This window comes from Uranotaenia lowii, unplaced genomic scaffold, assembly GCF_029784155.1.
Source record: "Uranotaenia lowii strain MFRU-FL unplaced genomic scaffold, ASM2978415v1 HiC_scaffold_366, whole genome shotgun sequence".
Classification (NCBI taxonomy): Eukaryota; Metazoa; Arthropoda; class Insecta; order Diptera; family Culicidae; genus Uranotaenia; species Uranotaenia lowii.
In genome coordinates this window covers 2,624-29,578 of record NW_026598274.1, presented here as the reverse complement: position 1 = coordinate 29,578, position 26,955 = coordinate 2,624, and the positions used below count along the sequence as shown (strand labels likewise).

The 26,955-nt window shown below is 37.3% G+C and overlaps 1 protein-coding gene across 1 annotated transcript; it reads right to left on the bottom strand.

Annotated features, from left to right (window-relative positions):
• Nucleotides 1-302: 302 nt before the first annotated feature.
• LOC129760011 (uncharacterized) lies at nucleotides 303-8,242 on the bottom strand (the record flags this gene model as incomplete). The annotated part of the gene is made up of 5 exons (XM_055757591.1): nucleotides 8,117-8,242; nucleotides 7,925-8,006; nucleotides 6,373-7,243; nucleotides 3,554-6,192; nucleotides 303-411 (listed from the first exon to the last, which is right to left on the bottom strand). Coding segments are annotated over exons 1-5 (3,827 nt in total), but the record flags the coding sequence as incomplete, so codon positions are not given.
• Between the last annotated feature and the right edge of the window lie 18,713 nt (nucleotides 8,243-26,955).

Genomic DNA, 26,955 nt, shown 5'->3' with positions numbered 1-26,955 from the left:
CGTGCAGCTACACGAAAAATTCCGCCACACCCCATTTCTCGTTCGTAAAATTTTGTAAACAGAACGTGCGAACTGTCACCACAAAAGGGAGCTACGTCATCGACTTGATGCTCCAAGAAAATAGTGTTCCAAATCTGGGGCTCGTTGATTTCTAGGAAAAAATAAACATTATGAATGACTTTTTAATCATTCCCATGCTTGGTGTTCAGTTTAAGAACCACTGTATGCGTAGCATAAATCTGAACCATGAGCGAGAGAAACAACTGCGAGATCAAGTGGACTGGGGATACCGTGAAACTCACCTCCCGCTCAAGCCACTGGGTTGCTGAGCCTTCTCTGCTGCTGCGAAAACAATAGCCGTCGTCATCAGCGGATCCGATTCTCGATCACCAACAATGATGATTTGTGTGGCTGATAAGAGGGAGAATTTCTCTGATAACGATTGGGAAAAAACATCGCACCACCCGAACCAATTGTGAGGAGTTGCGAGCGTCTTTAACAGCGAGCGATGGTTAGTTGACCACCGACTACCGATCAAACTACGAGTTCGTACCCTGGCCGGGTGTCTTAAAGGCCTTAAACTTTAAGTCCATAAACATTAATTTATAAGCAGAAGTTATTGATAAGTAAAGTTAACTTAAGCAAACCAAATTAAAGTTAACGTAAAAGAGTTCCGCGAGTTTTACTGGTTCCCGAAAACCCCAGCATACAAGGGGATATTCAAGGGTTTCGTGCAAAGGCATCCTATCTGCTGATAACGTACAACGGTCGGATTGAGATCAGCAGATCAAGTCCAGCCACGGAATAACTGCACAGGTTGGTGGTAATAGGCCCATCCGGATCATACATTGATGTAGAATCCTCCGGCCAAGGCCCTCATCCGGTTCGAAGGACCAATGTATGATCCGGATGGGCCTATTACCACCAACCTGTGCAGTTATTCCGTGGCTGGACTTGATCTGCTGATCTCAATCCGACCGTTGTACGTTATCAGCAGATAGGATGCCTTTGCATATAGGCCCATCCGGATCATACATTGATGTAGAATCCTCCGGCCAAGGCCCTCATCCGGCTCGAAGGACCACAATGTATGATCTGGATGGGCCTATTACCACCAACCTGTGCAGTTATTCCGTGGCTGGACTTGATCTGCTGATCTCAATCCGACCGTTGTACGTTATCAGCAGATAGGATGCCTTTGCACGAAACCCTTGAATATCCCCTTGTATGCTGGGGTTTTCGGGAACCAGTAAAACTCGCGGAACTCTTTTACGTTAACTTTAATTTGGTTTGCTTAAGTTAACTTTACTTATCAATAACTTCTGCTTATAAATTAATGTTTATGGACTTAAAGTTTAAGGCCTTTAAGACACCCGGCCAGGGTACGAACTCGTAGTTTGATCGGTAGTCGGTGGTCAACTAACCATCGTTCGCTGTTAAAGACGCTCGCAACTCCTCACAATTGGTTCGGGTGGTGCGATGTTTTTTCCCAATCGTTATCAGAGAAATTCTCCCTCTTATCAGCCACACAAATCATCATTGTTGGTGATCGAGAATCGGATCCGCTGATGACGACGGCTATTGTTTTCGCAGCAGCAGAGAAGGCTCAGCAACCCAGTGGCTTGAGCGGGAGGTGAGTTTCACGGTATCCCCAGTCCACTTGATCTCGCAGTTGTTTCTCTCGCTCATGGTTCAGATTTATGCTACGCATACAGTGGTTCTTAAACTGAACATCCTCACCCACCCAGAAATCAAACATGTATTTCTGAATTAATAAATAATAAATTGTGAATATCAGTTGGTGAACTTTCTTGCTTATTTTTGTGACTCAAATTCATCGTTTTAACGTGGTCATCTGACTTAATATTTTGCATAAACTGAACCTTGGGATCAGACACATCTTCTTAAATTTCAATATAGCAATTTGACTCTTTTTCTTACATCATCTGACACCAAGCATTTAGATATTCTATCATCGTAATCTGACACAACATCTCTCAAACTTCTGACATGTAGCTGACAATTCATTCTGACCGTTTTTCTGACGCATTCTGATCTGTAATTTCATTCCCATCCGACATAGGGAGCAGACACAACTTTTCAACCGGACGCTTTTTCAGACCTGAGTTCGTTTTCAGAGTAACTACTCGAGTAATACCGTCTTGTCCTGGGTGAAGCTCTACAATTCGGCCCATTTTCCATCTACATGGAGGAACATTCTCTTCTTTTATGATGACAAGGCTTCCTATATCAACCGTAACTGAAGGGTTCCATCGTTTTGTCCTGGCTTGAAGTTGACACAAATATTCCCTACGCCAACGCTTCCAAATCAACTGAATATTTTTCTGCACCAGCTGAATTTGGTTAAGCCTGTTATCCGGTATTTTCTCGTAGTTTTGATCTGGGATGGACTGTAAAGACTCTCCGATAATAAAATGACCAGGTGTCAAAGGTTCCAAATCATTTGGGTCGTTGGAAAGCGGTGTAATTGGCCGTGAATTCAAACAGGATTCGACCTGAACCAAAAGTGTTGTAAAATCTTCTGGGCCTACCGGATTTTCACCAATTACTCTTAAAATGTGTTTTTTCGCAGAACGCACCGCAGCTTCCCACAAACCACCATAATGTGGGGCACCAGGAGGGTTAAAATGCCACTTAATTCCTTCGTTACTACATTCCTTAAACAATCGTTCTCGGTGGTCCTGGCTCTTCAACAGGCTAAATAATTCCGACATTTGATTTCTGGCTCCAACAAAGTTCGTACCGTTGTCCGAAAAGATTTCTGAGCATTTACCTCTTCTTCCAACAAATCTGCGCAAGGCCTGTATAAATCGTTCTGTGGATAGATCTGATACCAACTCAAGGTGTACAGCCTTAGTGGACATGCAAACAAAGATGGCAACGTATGCTTTAACTACCGGGCGTCTGGGAGCCGGACGAATGTATATCGGACCGAAATAATCAACTCCTGATCTACTGAATGCACGCGAAACCGTTACGCGCGAGGCTGGCAACTCTGCCATGAACTGTTGTATCGGGGTGGGTCGAGCCTTAAAACATACGTGACACCTTTGGATGATATGCCGAGCAACACTCCTTCCACCTAAGGGCCAAAATTTTAACCTAACTGTAGCTAAAACCAACTGAGGACCTGCGTGTAATAATCGGCAGTGAAAGTGCTCTAGAATAAGGCGAGTAAGAACGTGACGTGCTGGTAAGACAATCGGATGTTTTGCAGTTTCTGACTCGTTTGACTTGCTCAATCTACCACCAATTCTTAACAGACCATCGGGGAACATTTTGGGATTGAACCATCTCAGTTTCGATTGCCTTGACACAAACTCACCCTTAGATAGAGCATTCAACTCTCCAGGGAAGCATTCCCTTTGAACACATCTAGCTAAAGCTCTCTCAGCTTCATCTATTTCAGCTGATTGAAGAAAGGGTTCGAATTTGACCTGCCGTCTTGACCTTAACAGCTTGATAAACCTTATCAAGTAAGCTGTACATCTAACCATTTTAGTGTAATCTGAATACAAACTAAAATACCAACGATTAAAATCTGGCTCATGCTCCGAAATGTTTGTTACCAATGCTGTTACTGTTGCTCGACGCCTTTCTTCTTCGCCAATCTCCTTTAAATGGTTATCTGGTAGTTCTGGCCAGTTTTCCTTCTCTAGCGCCAACCACTCTGGACCTTCCCACCACAAGCGATTCTGGGCGATTTCTTCAGGTGGAATTCCCCGAGAAATCAGATCTGATGGATTGTCAACGCCGGGAACATGTCTCCATTCACAACCCTCCGTGAGTTGTTGTATTTTCGCAACTCTGTTTGCCACGTAGGTGGTCCAAGTAGATGGAACAGCCTGTAACCATCGCCAAACGCAAGTGGAATCTGTCCAGAAGTAAACTTGGCATTCTAACTTCATGGATTTTTGAACGAATTTGAAAAGTTCGGAAGTAAGCAAAGCCCCACACAATTCTAACCGTGGAATTGACTGGCTTGCTAACGGAGACACCCTGGATTTAGCAGCCAACAAACAAATCTTAACCACTCCACTTAAGTTGACACTTTTCAAATAAATACAACCACCATACGCCTTCTCCGAAGCGTCCGAAAAACAATGAATTTCTTTGTGAATTGCTCCTGGAATAATGGTGCACCGCTCTATACGAATGCTGTTGAGTGAAACTAGTTGATCGTAGTATTTCAGCCAATCCTCACCCACCGTTGGAGGTAATGGCTGATCCCAATCTAATCTTTGGTCGTCGTTATTCCGTAACGTCCACAGCTGCTGCATAAATATCTTCGCAGTTGTTATTGCAGCGCCAAGGAGTCCCAGCGGGTCGAAGAGTGTAGCAATTACCGACAGCACCTTGCGTTTCGTCAAAACCGTTGATTTTGGAATTTCAGGAATGTTGAAGTTGTACTTGAAGACATCAGACTTCGGTAACCATGTGAGCCCAAGTATCTTCATCGAAGGATCTATCTCTGATCCGTCTGAAGACTCTTCAATAGCTACACTGTCTTGTGCAAGCCCTTGTAAGACTTCTGCACAATTTGATGCGAATTTTCGTAGCCGAAATCCTCCTGCCTTTGCAGCTTTATCTAACTGAATTCTCAGTTCGAGAGCTGCGGTTGCATCGTCTGCCCCTGATACAACATCGTCCATGTATGTATCTTCCAAAAATACTCTTGATGCTAGAGGGAAACTCTCTGCTTCATCCAATGCTAACTGCTTCAAGGTGCGCGTGGCTAAAAACGGAGCTGGTTTGGTGCCGTACGTTACAGTCTTAAGCTCGAACGTTTTGACTGGCTCTGATGGTGATTTTCTCCATAAAATTGACTGTAGTGGACGATCTTCCCTGGTGATGTTGATTTGGCGGAACATTTTTTCAACATCTGCCACGACCATGATCTGACACATTCGACAGCGAAGTATTATTGCCCGAAGATCGTCCTGGATTACTGGCCCTGTTAGCAGTCCATCGTTCAGAGAAACTCCAGTAGTAGTTTTACATGAAGCATCAAACACCACTCGCAATTTGGTAGTCGTACTACTCTCCTTCTCAACTGGATGATGAGGTAAAAAACACCGTTTTGTACCAGAAATTTCCACAACTTCTTCCATGTGACCTAGCTGTATATATTCGTCCATGAACTTAGTATACAGCTCCCGCAAATCCATATTCCTTGCTAACCTGCGCTCAGTTGCGCCCAAGCGCCGTAACGCTATTTCCCTTGAGTCACCTAAATTAGGAAAAACCTCCTCGTTCTTAGGAAGCGAGACTGTGTACCTTCCATTGCTGTCTCTCTGTACCGTTTTCTGGAAAATTTCCTCGCAAAGCCTCTCCTCTCGTGAGTATAGATTTTCCGAACCTAGCTCCTCACAAGCCCAAAACCGAGCGACAAGGGTTTCAAGAGACTCTGTTGTTGAAACATTGCAAGCAATCCGTGCTGATACCTCTTGCGATAAACCTCCAGAAACTATCCAACCGAAAACTGACTCTGTAAGTGTTGGTAATTGATCTCCGATGGAAATCCGTTTTCCCGTTTCGAAGAAATCAAAGAACGACTCAATTCCCAACACCAAATCCACCACCTTTGACTCAAAAAATGATGGATCCGCTAACTCAATTCCATCTGGGAATGACCATTCATCCGTTGATACCGTAGCAGTGGGCAAATCGACAGTTACCTTGGGCAGAACCAGGAATTCCATTTCCTTAGAGTAATTGTTCACCCTCGATCGCACCACTGCTTGAACCTTGTGTTTAACCCTGGTAGATGTCCGACCAATACCAAGTATCGCTACATCTACCCTTTTCCGACTCATCACCAAACGCTGACTCAATCTTTCCGAAATAAAATTGCTTTCTGAACCTGAATCAAGCAACGCTCGAGCTGGGAATCTGTTTCCCATTTCATCTTCTAAAAGAACCACAGCAGTCGCTAAGAGAACCCTACAATTAGCCCTGCGCTCGACGCCCGTGGTCAAGCATGTTGAAGCTGTGTTAGAAGCCCGACAAGATGTTTCACCTCGCAGCTGATCACCGCTATTGGTTGCACCTGACCTTGAAGATTCCGAGATTTCTCCGTCCTTGCCTTTAAAACACACCAGTGTATGATGGCGCCCTCCACAATTCCGACATGAAAACTTAGACGGACATTCTCGAGCCATATGAGACGTTCTAAAACAGTTCCGACATAAAGAGTGAGTTTTTAGAACCGAATCTCTTTCCGACACACACAATTTCAAAAATTTCTGACATTGATACAAGGGATGCTGACCTTTACAGGCAAAACATTTCGATCCATTCATATTCACATTATTATGAAATGTTCTGACACTTACTCTCTGTTTAACTGACATTTGTGAAGGAGCACTCTTACTATCATTCAATCTTGGTGGAAGAGCTTCCAAAACTCGGACCCGCCTGTGCAGAAAATCAGTCAAATCGGCTAAAGTGTCTTCTTCTTTGGAGGCTGACTCTTCTTCCCAACTTCTACGAGTCACGGGGTCTAGGAGAGACACGAGATAATTCACCAAAAGAAGATCCTTATAATCATTTGCATCTAAAACCTGATCTAATGTGTTGACAATTCTCTCAAATCCTTCCAACAACTGTAGTAGTTCAGCAACAGACTCCTTGTTCACCGAGGATAACTTGAAAAGCGATTGTACCTGTCTCTTTTTTAACTGCTTGCTGTTGTTGTACCGCTTCAGAAGCATATCCCATGCAACTGTGTAGTTAGCTCTTGTAATCTGAAGGGGATCAATCAATGCTTTCGGTTCACCTTGAAGACATCCCTTTAAATAATGGAATTTTTCCACCTCCGGCAAATCTAGCTTACAATGAATGAGTGAGAGATACAAATCACGAAACCCTAGCCATTCGTCTATGTTTCCGTTGAAGGACTGCAACTTTATTTGTGGAAGCCTAACATGATCGAAACTACCGTGACTAGGTTCACCGATATGAACGGACTGATTTAGCGTATTCAACTCCGTTCGACACTTCGCCTTGTCCATAAGGAAAGATTTCGCATAATAATATCGATCACTTAATTCCTTCCGTTCCCTTACATAAAGATCTTCATCTGCTGCGAAATCCTCATGCGATTTGATGTCAATCAGTACCTCACAAAACCTTTCCCACAAATCATCGATAGCTGATAATCGAACAGAAATTTGCGCATGCGTTGCATCTTCCTGAAAGGTTTCAACGAACTCCCAAACATCTGCAAAGGACGATTGAATTTCCTTTAATTTTATTGTTAAATATTTCAACGTTGGAGATTTTGAATCCTTAACACCTTTGATAGTGGGCATCTTGTAAACCGTGGAAATCACACAATCAATAAATAAATAACAGCAGGATAATGTTCAATCAACTCGCCGAAATAATCAGAGAACAAGGTGAAGTTTATCAAGGCGGAAGTCCAAAAAACCAGACAATTGTTCTGACGAACAGTTTGTTCTCAGGGAATTGCGCAGTTATTAAATATTAGAAAAGGTATCCTCTTAAACCATATATTGTTTAAACAAACCCACAAAATATGCATGAATTCCGAAATATCACAATAGTCACGATAATTTGCTCTAAATTCTAATCATAAATTTATAGTTCACCAACTGTTTTAAGAACCACTGTTGCTTACCAAGCGTAGCATAATCTCGTTAACCAAACTGCGGCGTTGCTGTGTGAAACTCAGGCACCACGTTGACCCTTGATCCAATTCTGTCCACCATGCGTTACGATGCCTCTTCCTCCGGAGCGCCAATCAGGTTTGAGCATGCACCTGATCGCGAACGAAACCCGTAGTTACACCGATTGCCCCTGGCAAAAGGTCAATGAACCTTGAGATGGCTAGCGTTGAACCCAAGGGAGGGGGCGATCAACCACGACAGCCGCGCCTCACCTTTACGTATGCCGTTGACTAACGAGTTGGCCACCGATAACCGTACTGCATGCACCGAGCACCCAGCCAGAATTATCCAAATCTGGCAATGAAAAAGAAAGGAACCGTAAGCAATCGTGAATCACAACAGTTGCACTTTTGATGTCGATGATTGGGGATGATGAACAATAGACTCCTTTAGTGTTAAATCACTTCCAGCAATGGCGCCGCTTCACAAAAGCGTTTTGTTCCACGATGGAAAATGGAGATTCCGTTGGCTTGGCGTCCCCCGTTGTGTCCAATTGTAGCGATGTAGAATCCTCCGGCCAAGGCCCTCATCCGGTTCGAAGGACCAATGTATGATCCGGATGGGCCTATTACCACCAACCTGTGCAGTTATTCCGTGGCTGGACTTGATCTGCTGATCTCAATCCGACCGTTGTACGTTATCAGCAGATAGGATGCCTTTGCACGAAACCCTTGAATATCCCCTTGTATGCTGGGGTTTTCGGGAACCAGTAAAACTCGCGGAACTCTTTTACGTTAACTTTAATTTGGTTTGCTTAAGTTAACTTTACTTATCAATAACTTCTGCTTATAAATTAATGTTTATGGACTTAAAGTTTAAGGCCTTTAAGACACCCGGCCAGGGTACGAACTCGTAGTTTGATCGGTAGTCGGTGGTCAACTAACCATCGTTCGCTGTTAAAGACGCTCGCAACTCCTCACAATTGGTTCGGGTGGTGCGATGTTTTTTCCCAATCGTTATCAGAGAAATTCTCCCTCTTATCAGCCACACAAATCATCATTGTTGGTGATCGAGAATCGGATCCGCTGATGACGACGGCTATTGTTTTCGCAGCAGCAGAGAAGGCTCAGCAACCCAGTGGCTTGAGCGGGAGGTGAGTTTCACGGTATCCCCAGTCCACTTGATCTCGCAGTTGTTTCTCTCGCTCATGGTTCAGATTTATGCTACGCATACAGTGGTTCTTAAACTGAACACTTGGTTATAAAGCTGATGACTAGAAGTTGATAAAATAATGATTTAAAAATTAAAAAGTATTAATGGGCCAGAACGGTTTCATTGTTATGGGCATTGTAATTGACAATGGCATTTTTTTCTGTCCGGGATTTTTATAAGTCATGTAGTAGAAATATCTTGTTCCAATTTTTGTAGGTAAAAACATGTAATTGTACAAGAATATTTTAATACTGTGTGTGCAAATTTTTGTGACGTTCTGTCAAGTGGTTTTTGAGATAGCGTCCAGTGAAGAAGTTTTTCGGCTTAACTTTTGAACACCACGTTCGCCACTTTCTTATGATGTATAATTTGAATCATCCTTTTTACAAATCAAGGCTAGTTTTGATTACGAGCTAGACGATCAACATCAACAATATCTCAATCAACAACATTGTTGACCATATGCAAGATGAAGTTCAAATGAACGTTAGAAAGTTTATTAACCTTCAATATACATAAAAGATATTTCAAATTAATGTTATGCAGTCCGAGATATTTGAATATAAGTACAAGTACTTTTTATATTAAATTTTTTTGGCTTCTTCGGTCTTTCAAGTATATCAAAGAACTTTGTTTTGAAATACCCGACGTTTCGACCAGTTTAGGTGGTCTTTTTCAAGGGAACTAGAAATTTATTATTGTATTACAAATTTGTTTCGGAGCGTTGTTAATAAATAAATTATGTAGTGTGTAACTCACTTATCAGTCTGTTGTTCTTGTGAGTGTCGTTTTTATCCAACGGTTAGGAGTCCAGTGCTCGTCTGTAATAGAAACTATGTTGTTTTTGTTTAATACATTAACTTGAACATTCTAACATTTTTGCACGGATAAAAAGGAATAATTATCATTTATATCCATCAATTAAACCAACACGTCCCACACATCTCAGACACCATTTTAAATTCAAACGTTGATGTGCAGTGGGACCGTAGAAAAACGGATGATAATTATTCCTTTTTATCCATGCAAAATTTTAAGAAGGTTCAAGATAATGTATTATACAAAAATAACATATTGTCTACCACAGACGATCAGCGAATTCTGGGCCCCAAAGGCCCGGATAAAAACGACACTGACAAGAACAACAGACTGATAAGTGAGTTACACACCACATAATTTATTCATTAATAACGCTCCGAAACAAATTTTAAACACAATAATAAATTTCTAGTTCCCTTGAAAAAGACCACCAAAACACCGAAACGTCGAGTATTTAAAAAAAGTTGTTTGATATACCAAAAAGCCATAAATATTTAATGAACAACATCTGGTCGTAACTTAAAACCAAGTACTTTTTTTTATTTTTCCAAAATTTCATAATTTGAGCATAACTTAGAAACTGTTCTACTGAGATTTTTTTGAATATTAATTTTCAGATTTAGCGCCCGATTTCACATTAAATGTGTTCTTCAGCTTACTTGGTTCAAAAATGCTGTAAACTAGTGTTATTGTTGAGCTATGTTATGAAGTTATTTGGTCTTTTTAGTTAAAACAGTTTTTTATTTACAAAAGGTTTTATTAGGCATTTTACTTATAAAGTTTTTATGTGCCGGGAGTATTTAGTTAAAACAGTTGATAGACATTAAATTTGAGCTTCTTACTATTGAAGATTTGTTACATTTGTAATTGTCAAGCTTTCACCTACGAGTGAAAACTTCCTCCTCAACCCACAAAAATGTGTCTCGTCGCAATTTTCTTGTCACAGAGGGTAGGGTAACACCTTTCTTTTTGCCATTTTCACATCCAATCAACCGCACCAATGCGTATGCGTTTTTGCGAATCGGATTCACTTGCTCCGCGCTAGATGAGATACGAATTTCCCATCATTTGCGGCAAGCTGTTTGCTGCCGGAATGCATATTATTAGTTAATGATTTGCATATGAAAAAGTGATACTTCCCCCGAAAACTAGATCATCATTCCGACAGATGAGTGCTCTCACCACACCGGCAATCAGTATCTAGGAACCAGTTGGCTTATGATTGTCGATGAGCCCTGTCGTTGAGGAAAACGATCAATGGAAAACACTAGGGCGGTTCAATGTTTTGTTCTTTGAAAAACTTTTAACTTCTGATTCATATTAAAAAAATACGAATTTTAAATTTAATTTTGTATGGATTATCAAGACATTATACTATTTGTTAGGATGTTTGAATTCGATCTCACATGAACCACATTAACATGCCAACAAAGAAAGCGAAAACACGACACACGTGACAGTATGGACGATTTTAAGTTCCGATCGTAAGTAGCAAGAAAGATCGGCCGCGGCGGTTCAAAATGTCATGTCACGAGATGCCTTCTGCCATGTCGAGAGAAGCTCATCTTTAAGGAAGAATCCCGTAGCAAAGCCCCATAATGGAGAAGGTAACGCGAATCATCATTTATGTTGCGGTGCAAATCTACAAGTCCCCGCGAGACACGCAGACGACTTGGCGGGGAAAATACTCGGATATAGCCATGCAGGTACCTGTGTCGATGTGGGGATTGGGGAATTTGACATTAGCTCCGGGGACTTAGTTACGTGTGGCCCTCGCCTCGGTGGGAATTTTAGAGAGCCTACAGGCAGTGATTGCGGTCTACATGAAAATGTAAATCACAAATCTCGTACGACGGTGGAGACCAACAAAGAGGTTGAGGAGAAAAGCATAGAAATTGAATTTCCCACGAGTGGACCTTTTTCTGGCTAAGCAATTGTCAATGGTTCGATAAGTGATATACACATTTAAGATCCACAAGGTCATGTGGTGGATATAGACAGGAAAACAGAAATGTATGTTCAAATAGTTTCACTATTTTCGAAAAGTTATTGAAGGATTATTATTTATAATTTCGTGGCATCACGGGGAATGTTGTCGAATGAACGTCAATATTTGTAAATCTCCCATAAGGCATTTCCTCACTTTTCAAGCGCTGGGGAAGCAAGACTGAATAAAAAAAGAAAAAATCTTTCAAACGTCAAATTTTTCTCATCAATCTACCGACCAGTGCGAAGGATCAAAATTTTACTTTCTTATTCAGTGAATTTCAATAAAAGTTTTTTGATGCTGAAAAGCACTTGTTTTTCATGAAATGATTGAATTAGGTTTTGTTTTGCTCTGGCAAATTCTTGCATAATCAGGCGTATAGAGTCGCTCAAATTTCGTTGAAGTTTTTGAAGCTGATAAATAAAAATTGTTTGATTAATGGTTGTTCTCAAAATAGCTTAAATAACAGACTTTGATTCTGGGTAGTTCCCATGGACCGAACAACATTTTTATACAGTTTAATGTTTATAATTACGACAGAGTTGACAGACTGGTATTGGATAATCTAGCCAGTGTATTAGATTTCGATGTTTACTTTTGAATCTGCATCAACATTTTTTCTTTAGAATCAAACTCATAGAACGTTGTAGTTTGTTAGTTTATTTAAATAGAATATTTCTTTATATATATAAAAAAAAATCTGGTTCAAACACTCAAATTTCTCTGAGTGTAGTGGTTTTGCAAGCTCACCTTGGTGACGAGAATATAAATTCTTTATTTAGTTAATTGTAAATTCATGAAAAGTTAAGACATGATGCTATGTTAAAGATTTTAATTAAAGAAATTTTTAAAATAATGCATTGAACAGTGCTCATCATCAAAGATCAGAATGGCGACCAGTTGGTGTTTACATTTTTCAAAACAAAAACAAATAGATACCCTACCACAATCTGTCTCAGGAAATTCTCTATTGATCGAATTCAGCGGGATGCATTGAACAGACTTTATTTGGAGAGTTTTGGGTGAATGTGCGTGTAGAAAAAATTGCTACCGACCGAATGAGAAAAAAACGGTTATTCTTTTGGCGTCTTTTCTGTTGTCTCCTGAGCCGATGTCCGCGAGTTCGAGCCCAAGAGTAAATATCGAACACAGTTGTACCGGATAAGTTTTTCAATAACGATCCGCCAACTGTAACGTTGATAAAGTCGCGAATGCCATAAAGATGGTAAAACGACTATAATCGAAACAAAAAAAAAAAAAAAAAATTGGCGTCTTTTGAGAAGCAAAGCTCGTGTACGGGAGGGAAATCTTGAAGAGAAATTCCTTTTTCGGACACCACAATGGCGTATGTCCATGTACTTTTTGCGAAGATTTTAATGGAAATAGTGCAAAAGAAAGGTGTCGAAGAAAATTTGTTATTTCTGGCTCGCGCTTTTTAAGTTTCCTGCTTTTAGGATGATTATCCGTTCAACGATGACTGCTATGGACTAAGATAAGTATATTTGTTTTGTTTTTCTCGTGAAAGTATTGGTTCAAGTATATTTTGAACTGAAAAATAGATTATATATGTATGTTGGTATTTTTTATCAAATATTTGAATAACGAAAATTATATCATTTGTGTTTTTACACCATATATTCTGACATTGTAAAATTTTAATTACTGTTCGACTTAAAAAAAGATTATCAAATATTCCACATCACGTTCACAAAATCACGTCACGTCACAATAAACAAAAAAACTAAATGAAAAATAATTCCAGTGCTTTCGAAAGCCATTGTCTAAGAAAATGAAGAATATGCCTGCCATAGTATAGATCTAGGAAAACAGTTGTTTTCAAACATTTATTCATTTATAATGCTGAGTTTCTAAGGATTAAAACAATAATCTAATTTTTATGCTCTTCGAATACAAAAGAGAAACAAAATAATAAAATTATGAAAACAAAATCAAAAAAAAAATCTTGTTACCATTTATTTTTGAGGTTCTAATAAAAGATGGCTTGCAAGAGGACAAGGTTCCACTGATTTGAATAATTTTAATGAAAAAATGGCTTGTAAGAGGATTAGTCCCACTGTTGAATAGTTTTAATGAAAAGATGGCTTGCAAGTGGACAAGTCTCCATTGATTTGAATAGTTTAAATGAAAAGATGGTTTGCAAGAGGACAAGTCTCAATTGATTTTTAAAGTTCTTATAAAAGATGGCTTGCAAAAAGACAAGTCCCCATTGAATTGAATACTTTAAATAAAATATGGCTTGCGAGAGGACAAGTCCCAAATGATTTTTAAATTTCTAATAAAAGAAGACTTGCAAGAGGACAAGTCCCCACCGATTAGAATAGTTTTAAATGAAAAGTGGCTTGCAAGAGGACAAGTCCCCATTGATTTTAAAGTTCTAATAATAGATGGCTTGCAAAGGGACAAGTTCCCATTGGTTTGAATAGTTTTAGTTAAAAAATCGGCTTGCAAGAGGACAAGTCCCAATTAAACCATGGTTTAATAGATTGAACTTGAGTTGGAATTTTATTCGTATATTTTCCCGTCTTATGTCCAATCATCATTCCTTAAACGCGGTACTCTATCGTTTTGTCATTGCTGGCAGCAATTTGTGTGGTTGCGGACAAGGTTACCATGACATCGAGCATATTGTTTGGTCGTGTGAGGTCCATCTTGTCGCCAGAACGAACTTAATATACTCCCTTCGGGCTCGAGGCAAACCACCTAATGTTCCAGTGAGAGATGTACTAGCTGTGCTAGATTTGGACTACATGTACGAAATCTACCTTTTTCTAAAAGCTATCGATCTTCGTCTATAATTCTTTTTTATTTTCATGTTTCTCTTTCTATCTTTCTTTCTTCTCTCACAAAGTTTTAAGTTAAGCAAACAATTGTAAACAACCAAAATAGATTTTGGCTCCTTAAAGCAAGAGGACAAGTCGCCATTCATTTGGATAGATTAAATGAAAAGAGGGCTTGCGAAAGGACAAGTCTGATTTGAATAGTTTTAATAAAAAGATGGCTTGCAAGAGGATGAATCCCAATTGATTTGAAAAGTTCTAATATAAGACGGCTTGCAAAAGAACAAGTTCCAATTGATTTGAATAGTTTAAATAATAAAATGGCTTGCACGAGGACAAGTCCCAATTGACTTTTCAAGTCCTAATAGAAGATGGCTTGCAAAAGGACAAGTCCCAAATTGATTTTTAAAGTTCTAATAAAAGATGGCTTACAAGAAGAAAAATCCCAATTTATTTTAAAAGTTTTTATAAAAGATGGCTTGCAAGAGGACAAGTTCCAATTGATTTGAATAGTTTAAATAAATAGATGACTTACAAGAAGACAAGTCCCAATTGATTTTTATAGTTCTTACAAAAGATGGCTTGCAAGAGGACAAGTCCTAATTTATTTTTAAAGGCCTGATAAAAGATGGCTTGCAAGAGTAAAAGTTCTAATTGATTTGAATAGTTTAAATAAAAAGATGACTTGCAAGAGGACAAGTCCCAATTGGTTTTTAAAGTCCTAATAGAAGATGGCTTGCGAAAGGACAACTCCCAATTGATTTTTAAAGTCCTAGTAAAAGATGGCTTACAAGAGGACTAATTCCAATTTATTTTTAAAGTCCTAATAAAAGATGGCTTGCAAGAGGACAAGTCCCAATTGATTTGAATAGTTTAAATAAAAAGATGGCTTGCAATTTTGATGTTCTAATAATATACGGGTTGCAAGAGGACAAGTCCCCATTGATTTTAAAGTTCTAATAAAAAATGGCTTGCAAGAGAACAAGTCCCTATTGATTTTAATAGTTTAAATAAAAAATGGCTTGCAAGAAGTCAAGTCACAATTGATTTTTGAAATTTGAAAAAAAAAACGGCTTTATAGAGGACAAGTCCCCACTGATTTGAATAGTTTCTATGAAAAGATGGCTTGCAATATGACAATTGATTTGAATAGTTTAAATGAACAGATGGCTTTCAAGAGGAAAAGTCCCCATTAATTTGGATATATTAAATGAAAAGATGGCTTGCCTGAGGACAAGTCTCCGTTTATTTGAGTAGTTTAAAAAAAAAAGATGGCTTGCTAGAGGACAAGCCCAATTGATTTTTTAAGTTCTTATAAGAGAGGGCTTGCAGGAGGACAAGTTCCAATTGATTTGAATACTTTAAATAAAAAGATGGCTTGCAAGAGGACAAGTCTCAATTGATTTTTAAAGTTATTATGAAAGATGGCTTGCAAGAGGACAAGTTCCAATTGTTTTGAATAGTTTGAATAAAAAGATGGCTTGCAAGAGGACAAGTCCTGATTGACTTTTTAGTTTGTATAAAAGATGGCTTGCAAGAGAACTAGTTCCCATTGATTTGAAATGTTCGAATAAATGATGGTTTACTAGAGGACAGGTCTCCATGAATATAAAATTTTTTTCTCAAAGATATTAAGAAGTTTTTTTTTAAAGATGGCTTGCCAGAAGATAGGCTCTAATGGAACAAAAACAATGCATGCTACCTAATCAATAATTTAAAATTTTTCAACGCTTATTTCAAGAGTGGAGAAAGAGGCGAATGTTGTGGATATAGACAGGAAACCAGTATTTACTTCAAATTTCACTATTCTCGATACGTTATTGAAGGATCATTAACGGCCATTCTTTGAGAAGCAAAGTTCGTGCGTGACTTGAATTTACAAGGAAGGAATTCTTGAAGAGAAATTCCTTCCTCGGTCACCACAGGTCACATAATATAGCAGATCTTTTGACTAAATAAAAATGCTAAGTTTCATTTTTATACATAGTTTTATTGTCGAGTTTTATGCTGTCCGACCGTCAAAAATGTTATTGAAAGAGTTTCAATTTCGGTTCACGTTGGTTTCAATACACGGAAAAACTCAGCAACTCATAAAATGTGTTGTAATTACACCTTAGTTGTAACTAACCCTCTGATGTTCAAAATATGTATAACCCCAAATCAAATTTGGGTTGCCAAAATACAGAAGTGACTAAATAATTGACATCGTTTAAACATTTCTGTATAAAAAGTTGTTGTTGCTGGAATGTTAGTCAAAAGGGATGCCAGTCAAAGCCTAACAAGAACAAATTGCCGGTCTGGTGGTCGACGGAGGGCACTATTTCAGTGTACCTCCATCCGGATGTGGACCTTCAGGTGCTGCCCCAATGGGAGAAGCCAGTGGAGCAGCTCCCGGTGCCATTCCTACGATACGATGGTGGTTCCGTCGGTGGTCAGCGGATGTACGGAGCATAAGGCTCCGGACAAACGAACCTAGCATTGTCACCAAGCAAAGCTCATGGGAAAAGCTGGACGATCTTTCACCAGCAGAAAAATTGCAGTCCCCGTGTCTCTGGACGAAGTGCCGGTTCGATTAAGGTATTTTTGTTTTGTTTTTAGTTTACCATAAGATTTAAAAATCTTTAAAAAATCCACTTCCAGGTGATACCAACCTCAAACGATTTAGATAACAAAGTATAACAAAGGAGCAAGAGTGGAAGCTGGAGACAAAGTAAAAAATAGATCCGGCAAGCTTCCTTTAATTTTTATTCGGAATGTATCAGTTTGTATGCGCAGTTTTATATTTTTTAAAATGTATTTTTATAGATAAAGAATTAGAATAAATAATATTTTTTAAGAGAAATCATGTTTAATTTGCTGAAATTTATTTTATTCGTGAGAAAACAATTTCTTAATTGCTGGCATCCCTTCAAAATATACAGAATTGACTAACTGGGCGAAAGCTTTCGAATGTGTAAAAGCTTTTTGCTCACGCTCTGTGTAAAGCGCCCAAACATAAAACTAAGTGGAGACACTTTTCTCGAATCTGTATGGATTTTTATACAGAATAGAGTAACTTTGTTTACCGTGTAAGCCTACGATAGGAAGACATTTTTGGCATGACCTGCGACACGGTTTATTTTTCTAGGGTTCTACTCGTAATTCTTTTATTTTAAAACACTACTGGGTCACGAGGACCGTTTGAGTTATTGCTAGCCATGACCTACAAACATATAAAAGTCTCAAGGGCTCTTAGAACCTCTCAATCATAAAGATACTCCTTAGAGTAGTTTGAAATATCAAAAGAAAGAAAGTATCAAACTGTAATCAATTAGAAATCCGTTAGTTGAAAAAAAAAAACGTATGAAGTAAGGCAGTTAAACTTAACAGATGGTCCCAACATAAGGAGGTTTATCGGTAAAAGCTATGATCATTACCAAAAACTGAAACACTTTTGTAGCCCGACACTCATCGCAACATAATTGCCTAGATTCATTGAAGCTGTGCGGGTTGGTTATTCTGTAAGTAGTTATTGGACAATCTAACAGACTGGGCGTTCGAAACTAAAGCCAAACATTCAGAAGGGCAGGCTCTTTCGGATGACCCACAACAGCCGTAAGTACAAGATCGAAAGCATAATTCAACCAAAACATGAGATATCCGTTACCGAAATACAACAGTTCTTGCTGCCAGTATGAATACCTACCAACCGGGTGTTTGTTGTTTCCCAAAACATAAGTTAAACATTGTGGCCAACACTGGGAGATGAAAACATAATTGCTGGAAATCAGCCCCTCTTATGGTTCATTGAGCTACTTCCAAGACGCCCTGGCGCTGTTGATTTTCGGGAAAAGTGAACCATAAATGCCAGCACACACACGCTCTCGGGGGGTAAGCATCGGTTTTTAACCCATTTAAAGGGAATTTTTCGAATGTTTTATGGAACAAATAAAAACAAGCTTTGAGAGGGATATCCCGTAAGGTGGACCCAAATAAAAAGGTACGATATGCTCGTGTAGATACCTGGTCAAAACTGCAGCTTGTAATTATTAAACAAATGCAATTGTTACTTTTGGTTTGTGGAGCTAGGAGGAAAAGAATTAATTGATGATTTAATTTTAGGATATAATAAGATTGAATTGAACCAAATACTTAGAACTAGAACATTGAAAATGAAGACAAAAAATTATTGAAGCATCTTAAGAAAAAGAATATAGTAAAGAAAAGACAAATAATCATGGAAGCATCTTTAGAAAAAAAAACTATTTAAATTCATATTGAAATCATAATAAAAATTATTTTACAAATAATCTTATTCCATCTAGAAAAGGAAACTTGTTTCCTAGGATTCTTGCTTCGATCATATGTAACAAAAGGTGCATAAAAACATGATAATCGACACACTTTCAGTTTAGAAAACAAGAAATCAGAACTCAAAAGTCAAGGCTCAGAAATTTAAACTCACAACTTATAAAACAGAACTCAGAACCAGGGTTGCCGAAAAAAAAATCTTATATTTTGAGAAATAAAATTCTGACTTTCTCAGAACTGAACTACTAGAACTTGGAACTCGGAATTCAGAAATCAACACAGAATTGATTTTAGAATTAAGAACTTAGAACCTTTGGATACAGAATCTGAATTAAAAACTCAGAAAACAGTCCTTAGAAATTAAACCTCAGAACTCAGAACTGATCAACGTAAACTCAGAATTCTAAATTCAGAACTTAGAACTCAACAGTTTGAACTCGGGACTCAGAACTCTGAATTTAAACACAGAATTTGGAAGTAAAAACTCAGAAAGAAGAACTATGAACTCAGATCTCAATGCTCAGAAATCAAAACTTGAAATTCAGTACGAAGAACTACCAAATTTGGAATCAGAATTAAAAATAAAATCAGAACTTAGCACTCAGAACTCAGAACTTAGCATAAACAAAATGGAATTTATGATCTGATTAATGCGAACTTGGAACTCAACATTTAGAGCTCAGAAGTCAGAACTCAAAATTCTGAACACCGAATTAATATTTTGGAATTAAAAATTCAGAACATAGATCTCTAAACTCATAACAGATTGAACTCGGGACTCAAAACTCTGAATTTAAACACAGATTTTAGATTATGGATTTAAAAAATCAGTACGAAGAACTTTGAACTCAGATCGCAATGCTCAGATATCAAAACTTAGAATTCAGTACGCAAAACTACCAAATTGTAGCTCAGAATTCAAAAAATTCAAAACAGCTCTCAGAACTCAAAATTCAGCAAAAAAACTAAGACCTCTGAACTGATTAACTCGAACTTGGAAATCAACATTTAGAACTCAGAATTAAGAACCCAAAATTTCAGAACATGGATCTCTGAACTTAGAACTAAGAAGTTAAAGCTCATAAATCAAAACTCAGGACGAAGAGCTGATAAATCTTATTCTATTTCTAATTTTGTTTTTTTATTTTTTTTATTTAGAGATGATGACAGTTAAACTACCACAATCATCCGTCCACTGCACTAATAAATCAGAACTCTGAGTTCCAAACGCAAAATTAAGATCTCAGAACTCAACAATCAGAGCTCCGAATTCAGAATGCGACAATTAGATCTAGGAACTCAGTTTTTTAATGCCATAACTCAGAACTTAATAAAAAAAGCTCAAAAATCTGAATTAGGATTTCAGAATTCAAAATTTGTAGATCAAAACTTAGAACACTGAATTTACATTAAAGAATTCAAAACTCAGATATAAAATTTTAAAATTCAAAACTCAAAACAGATAAATCAGAACTCAGAAATGAGAACTTATAATTCAGAATTCAGAATTCAGAACTCACATCTTGAGAATTAAGAACTAAGATTTTAGAACTCAATCTTTGAACTGAAATTCTCAAATTTAGAACTGAAAACTCTCAAATCAGCACTCAGAACCTAGGAAACAAAACTTAGAACCTTTGGATACAGAATCTGAATTAAAAACTCAGAAAACAGTCCTTAGAAATTAAACCTCAGAACTCAGAACTGATCAACGTAAACTCAGAATTCTAAATTCAGAACTTAGAACTCAACAGTTTGAACTCGGGACTCAGAACTCTGAATTTAAACACAGAATTTGGAAGTAAAAACTCAGAAAGAAACTCAAAACTGATAAATCAGAACTCAGAAATGAGAACTTATAATTCAGAATTCAGAATTCAGAACTCACATCTTGAGAATTAAGAATTAAGATTTTAGAACTCAATCTTTGAACTGAAATTCTCAAATTTAGAACTGAAAACTCTCAAATCAGCACTCAGAACCTAGGAAACAAAACTCGGAACACGGAAAAAAGAAATTGGAACTCAGAACTCAACACTTTGAACACAGAATCCAGAACTCAGAACTTATTTAGAACACAGAATCTAGAACTGAGAACTTATTAATCATGCTTTAAATAAATTCATTACTTAGAACTCAGAACTAAAAGTACAGAACTAGAAACACTTAATTCAGAACTCGAAACTCAACCTTTAGAATTAGGAACTCTGAACTTAGCTCTCAGAATATCAGAGCTCTAAAATCAGACTCAATAACTGGTAAGTCTGAATTCAGGATTCAGAACTCACCACTTTGTTTTTAACGAACTCAGAACTTAGAACTCAACAAATAGCACTTCGAGCTCAGAATTTGGAACAGAACATAACCTGAACTCAGATCTCAAAACTTAGAACACAGAATTCATAACTCAGAACTTATAATTCAACAATTAGAACTCGTGACTGAGAAATCAGAACTCAAATTTCAGTATTAAGAACTTAGAAAACAGGATGTTAATTTTTTTTTTCAAAACTAAGAAATAAAAACTTAGAACTCAGACCTCTGAACACATAACTCAGCACTGATAAATCAGAATGCAGAACTCGGATTCCAACTCGGAACTCGGAGTTCAGAACTCAGAACTCAGAATACGTAATAAAAATTTTAGCATTAAATATTCAGAACTTAAATCTTTGAACTCACAACTAAGAAGTCAAAGCTCAGAAATAAAAAAACAAAACTAAGAACTGATAAATATTATAATATTTATTATTTTTTTATTAAGAGAGAATGATAGTTAAACTATCACAGCAACCCAGTAAGCGCGTCCTCTCAAAAATCGACAGAGCATGCAAAAACTTGAGAGTTGAGTCACCGAACTTAGAATAAAACGGTTAATTTCGGCGACACTCCAAAGAACGCAAGAATTCTCATTCGGTTTGTCATGCCGAGATACCTAGAGGCAACGAATACGAATGCGTACATGCGAAATCAGTTTGAATCGTACTCTCGTAAGGTGTGGTCGCATTTATCTCCGTGTTTTTTTATATGCGTGCTTTCAATCGTAGCAGTCGACTTTGCTCGCAGGCAGGCAGACACGAGTCTCGAAGAGAAACATACAAACACGATTCGGGTTGTTTTCGTGTGTTTCTCTGGAGGGCGTGTCTTAGATTATTTCGTGTCACTCACCCAAGGCACGCGTATGGTGTGTTCCTCTCTGCCGATTAGATGATGCAAAATCGCAAGAGAGATCGATGCGATCCCTCTGTCGATTTGAGTTACCTCTCTGCCGATTCATGTTTACTGGGAATTCGTCTTCTGCACTGAAAAATCAGAACTCTAAAATCTAAATACAGAATTTAGAACTCAGAACTCAACAATCATAGCTCCGAACTCAGAACTCAACAATGAGAACTAAGTACTCAGAACTTAGAACACAGAACTCATAACATTGAACTAAGAATTCAACAATGAGAGTTCAGAACTTAGAATGTAGATTTCAGAACTCAAAATTCGTAGCTCAAAACTTTGAACACTGAAATTAAGAATTTTAAAACTCAGAATTAAGAGCACAGATATAAACTTTTAGAATTCAGAACTCAGAGCTTATAAATCAGTACTCAGAATGGAGCACTTAGAGTTCCAACTTAGAATTCCAACTTAGAATTCAGAACTCAGAACTCAGATCTTGAGAACTAAAATTAAAAATTCAGAATTCAGAACTCAATCTTTGATTTAAGATACTTAAACTTAGAACTAACAACACTGAGCTCAGCACTCAGGACATAGAAATCAGAACTCGGGCTCAAAACTCAGAACTCAAAATTAAATTTAAACTACAAAATTTCGGAGCTCAGAATTTTTAGTTTGGTAATCAACTCTCAATGCACAAAATTTCAAAGTTCAGAACTCAGAGATCGAAACTTAACACTCAGAATCGAGATTACAAAATTAGGAACTCAACACTCAGTGCCCAGAACCCATAATTTGGAACTTCAAAATTAGTTCTCCGGACTTAGAAATCAAAAATAATAAATCCAAATTCATAACTAAGAACTCACAACTTAGAACTCAGAACTAAGAACTCAGAACTAAGAGTTTAGAACAGAGAACTAAGAACTTGGCAAAGAACTTGAAACTTAGAACTCAGTACTCTGAATGGAGCATTTAGAATTCCAACTTAGAATTCCAACTTAGAATTCAGAATTCAGAACTCAGATCTTGAGAACAAATTTCAAAATTCAGAACTCAATCTTTGAACTAAGATCCTTAAACTTAGAACTAAGAACTCGGAGCTCAGCACTCAGATCCTAGAAAACAGAATTCGGAACTCGGAAAAAGAAATTGAAACTTAGACCTCAACTCTTAGAACACAGAATTCTGAATTTAAAACTTAGAATACAGAAACCAGAACTCAGAACTTATAAATCATGATTTAAATAGAATTCATTACTTGGAACTTAGAACTAAAAATACAGAACTAGAAACACATAATTCAGAGCTTGAAACTCAACATTTACAATTTAGAACTCAGAACTGGATGTAGGATGTAAATTTTGGAATTCAAAACTCAGAAATAAGAACTTAAAAACTCAGAGCTCTGAACACAAAACTCAGAACTCTTAGTTCATTGTGATAAATCAGAATGCGGAATACGAATTTAAACTCGGATCTCATTGTTCAGAACTCATTACTTAGAACGCAGAAAACGAAATTGATATTTTGAACTAAAAATTCGAAACTGTGATCTATAAATCAGATCTCTTAATTCAGAACTCAAAATTCAAAATTAAACATCGAAATTTTAAAGCTCAGAATTTGAAATTTGGAAATCAAATCTCAATGCACAAAATTTAAAATTTAGAACTCAGAGATCAGAACTTAACACTCAGAATCTAGACTACAAAATTAGGAACTCAACACTCAGAGCCCAGAACCCATAGTTTGGAACTTCGAAATTAGTTCTCCAGACGTAGATATCAGAAATAATAAATTCAAATTCATCACCAAGAACTCAGAACTTAGAACTCAGAACTAAGAACTAAGAAGAACTAAGAGTTAGGAACAGAGAACTAAGAACTTGGTAAACAACTTGAAACTTAGAACTCTAGAAATTGAAAATAAGAAATCAGAACTTAGAACTTTTAACTTTGAACTTAGAACTTCGAACTTAGAAATTAGAACTAAGAACTTATAACTTAACACTTTGAACTTTGAAGTTTGCATTTTGAACTATGAACTTTGAACTTTGAACTGAGAACTTTTAACTTTTAACTTGAAACCTAGAACTTAGTACTTAGAACTTCAAACTTCGAACTTCGAACTTCGAACTTAGAACTTTGAACTTTGAACTTTAAACTTTGAACTTTGAACTTTGAACTTTAAACTTATCACATTAAACTTTCAACCTTGAGCTTTGAACTTTGAATATTGAACTTTGAACTTTGTGCATTGAAATTTGAACTTTACACTTTGAAATTTGAACTTTGAACATTGAACATTGAACTTTGAACTTTGAACTTTGAACTTTGAACTTTGAACTTTGAACTTTGAACTTTGAACTTTGAACTTTGAACTTTGAACTTTGAACTTTGAACTTTGAACTTTGAACTTTGAACTTTGAACTTTGAACTTTGAACTTTTAACTTTGAGCTTTGAACTCAGAACTCAGAACTTAGAACTTAGATCTTAAAACTTAGAACTTAGAAATTAGAACATGGAACTTAGAACTTAGAACTTAGAACTTTGAACTTTGAACTTTGAACTCTGAACTTAGAACTTGGAACTTGGAACTTGGAACTTAGAGCTTAGAACTCAAAACTCAGAACTCAGAACTCAGAACTTAGAACTGAGAACTAAGAACTGATATTTTAGAACTTAGAACTTAGAACCTAGAACTTTCAACTTACAACTTACAATATACAACTTACAACTTAGAATTTAGAACTCAGAACTTAGAACTTAGAAATATAACTTAGAACTTAGAACTCAGAACTTAGAACTTGGAACTTAGAGCTTAGAACTTAGAATTTAGAACTCAAAACTCAGAACTAAGAACTTAGAGCTGTGAACTTAGAACTTAGAACTGAGGTTTTAGAACTTAGAATTTAGAACCTAGAATTTACAACTTACAACTTACAACTTACAACTTACAATTTACAACTTACAACTTATAACTTACTATATACAACCTACAACTTAGAACTTAGAACTAAGAACTTAGAGCTCACAACTTAGAACTCAGAACTTAGAACTTAGAACATTGAACTTTGAACTTAAAACATAGAACGCAGAATTTTGAGTTCAGAATCCATATCTCAGGAAGGGATTCAGATCTCAAATCTTGGAAGTTAGAACTAGATCACAAAATTCACCAATTAAACAAAATGTTCATTCCTTTTTTCACAACCGCTTTATTGTCATTAAACCTTAACATGACTTTTAAGTTAATCCTCGTAGAAAGATGTATAATTCTGTTTGTGAATTACATGTAGCCCCCAAAAAGTGTGTGTACGCAAAGTGAAAGTGTCTCATTTGCGTCGGAACTAGCTTGTCTAAGCAACATTTTTCCTTTCATTTCAGCGTGTTGATGCCGAGGCGTAGCTTAGCTGTCAAATTGGACATCTCGTTATCAGTTGCAGCCAGTCGTTGGTTGTATAACAGCGAGAACTCGAAAGATGAGTCTGGCAACAACAAAAAAAGATGGTAGTTGGTGAACAAATTTTTCTCTCAAACCAGTACATTGACTCCAAGACTACCGACATCGGACCAGATTTCCCAAGGTGACAGTTGCAATTTTTGCACAACATAACTAATTGGTCTCAGGTGTGATAATTTTGTAGCTTTCAACCCGGGGGCTACTTTTTGACGTTTCAATTAGACGCTTAGTCAGCTGTAGACAGTCAAAGAAAGTTTCGTTTCGTTTCGCGGGGTTCGTGACATTGAAATGTGTGTTCAGATCGCCGATTACGCTTTTCTAGTCGAAGATGACGTTCTCAGGGGTCGGGTTTTTCTTTCTTTTGCGAAACATTAAAACAAAAAAAGAATCTCATAGACAAAATTGGTGATGCAAAACGCCACAGGAATTATCGGGTGGCACCCAGCCAAGGTTAATTTCACCGATTAACTTATTACTTTCACTTATGATTGACTAGAGTCGCTGAATCGTCGTTTAATGATCGTTGTTCCTATTGATTTCTGATGGCAAACGAGAGGTTGCTTGGAGGCTGCCTAAGAGAAAAAATCGCATCAAATCATACGACCCGAATTAGCGAAACGCAAAATATTAAACAGATTCAGTGGAAAGAAAAACAAAATACTGCTCCGCTGAAAAACACACCAAACACACAAAAAGTTGTGATCATAAAAATAACATCGGTAAAATGCTCCGAATGCGCGCGATGACAAATGGCTTGAGTCACTTTCTCGCAATCGATGGCGCAGATTTCGCGCATTCCACCGGATTTGTTCAACAAGACTGCGCCGCAGCATCGACAAATAATAGGCAACATCAAACCGACAGCTTTATTGACTGAGCGCCACCAGCTAGAAAGAACCTTTGCGCCAGTCAGTAGTGAACTTCATTGATGGCGGCAGCACATTGGGATGCATGGTGGTTTTTTGAGGCTAACACATCCGGATAGTCAACTCCCAAAGGGTACCGTCAAACGGGGCATCATGCAACATCGGGGTTAGCTGCAACATTTGTATACCACAGCACTGATATAATTTTTAATTTTATATAACGTAATCGAGTTATCTTTTAATGAATACAAAATGACGATGACGTATTTTTTCACATCTTAAGCTAGTATTTTAATGTTTTTCATTTTCATTCAAAATTTAAAAAATCATCAATAAATTTACAAATTTAAACATTTTTCGATGCCGTAAAAAACTTTACCCAGTATGACGAATTTGCTTTATGATATCACTTACAAACTTTTTACTAGTTAAATGATCCTATTCCAACACTGTTGGTTGTGTCAAAATGTTTTTCGAACAATTACAAAAATTTTTTTAATAAATATTTTTATAATTCAGTCATCTGCCTGGGGTAAGATGCAACAAAATGCAAATCAAAGAGATACCTTGTAAATCTCGTTTCCATTTGCTTGAATATGATTGTTTTGCATCACGCATTTGTAAACATTTAAATTTCATTTATCCAAACATTTATTTTTATGATTTCGGCTAGTTGAATTTTTTGTAGTATTTT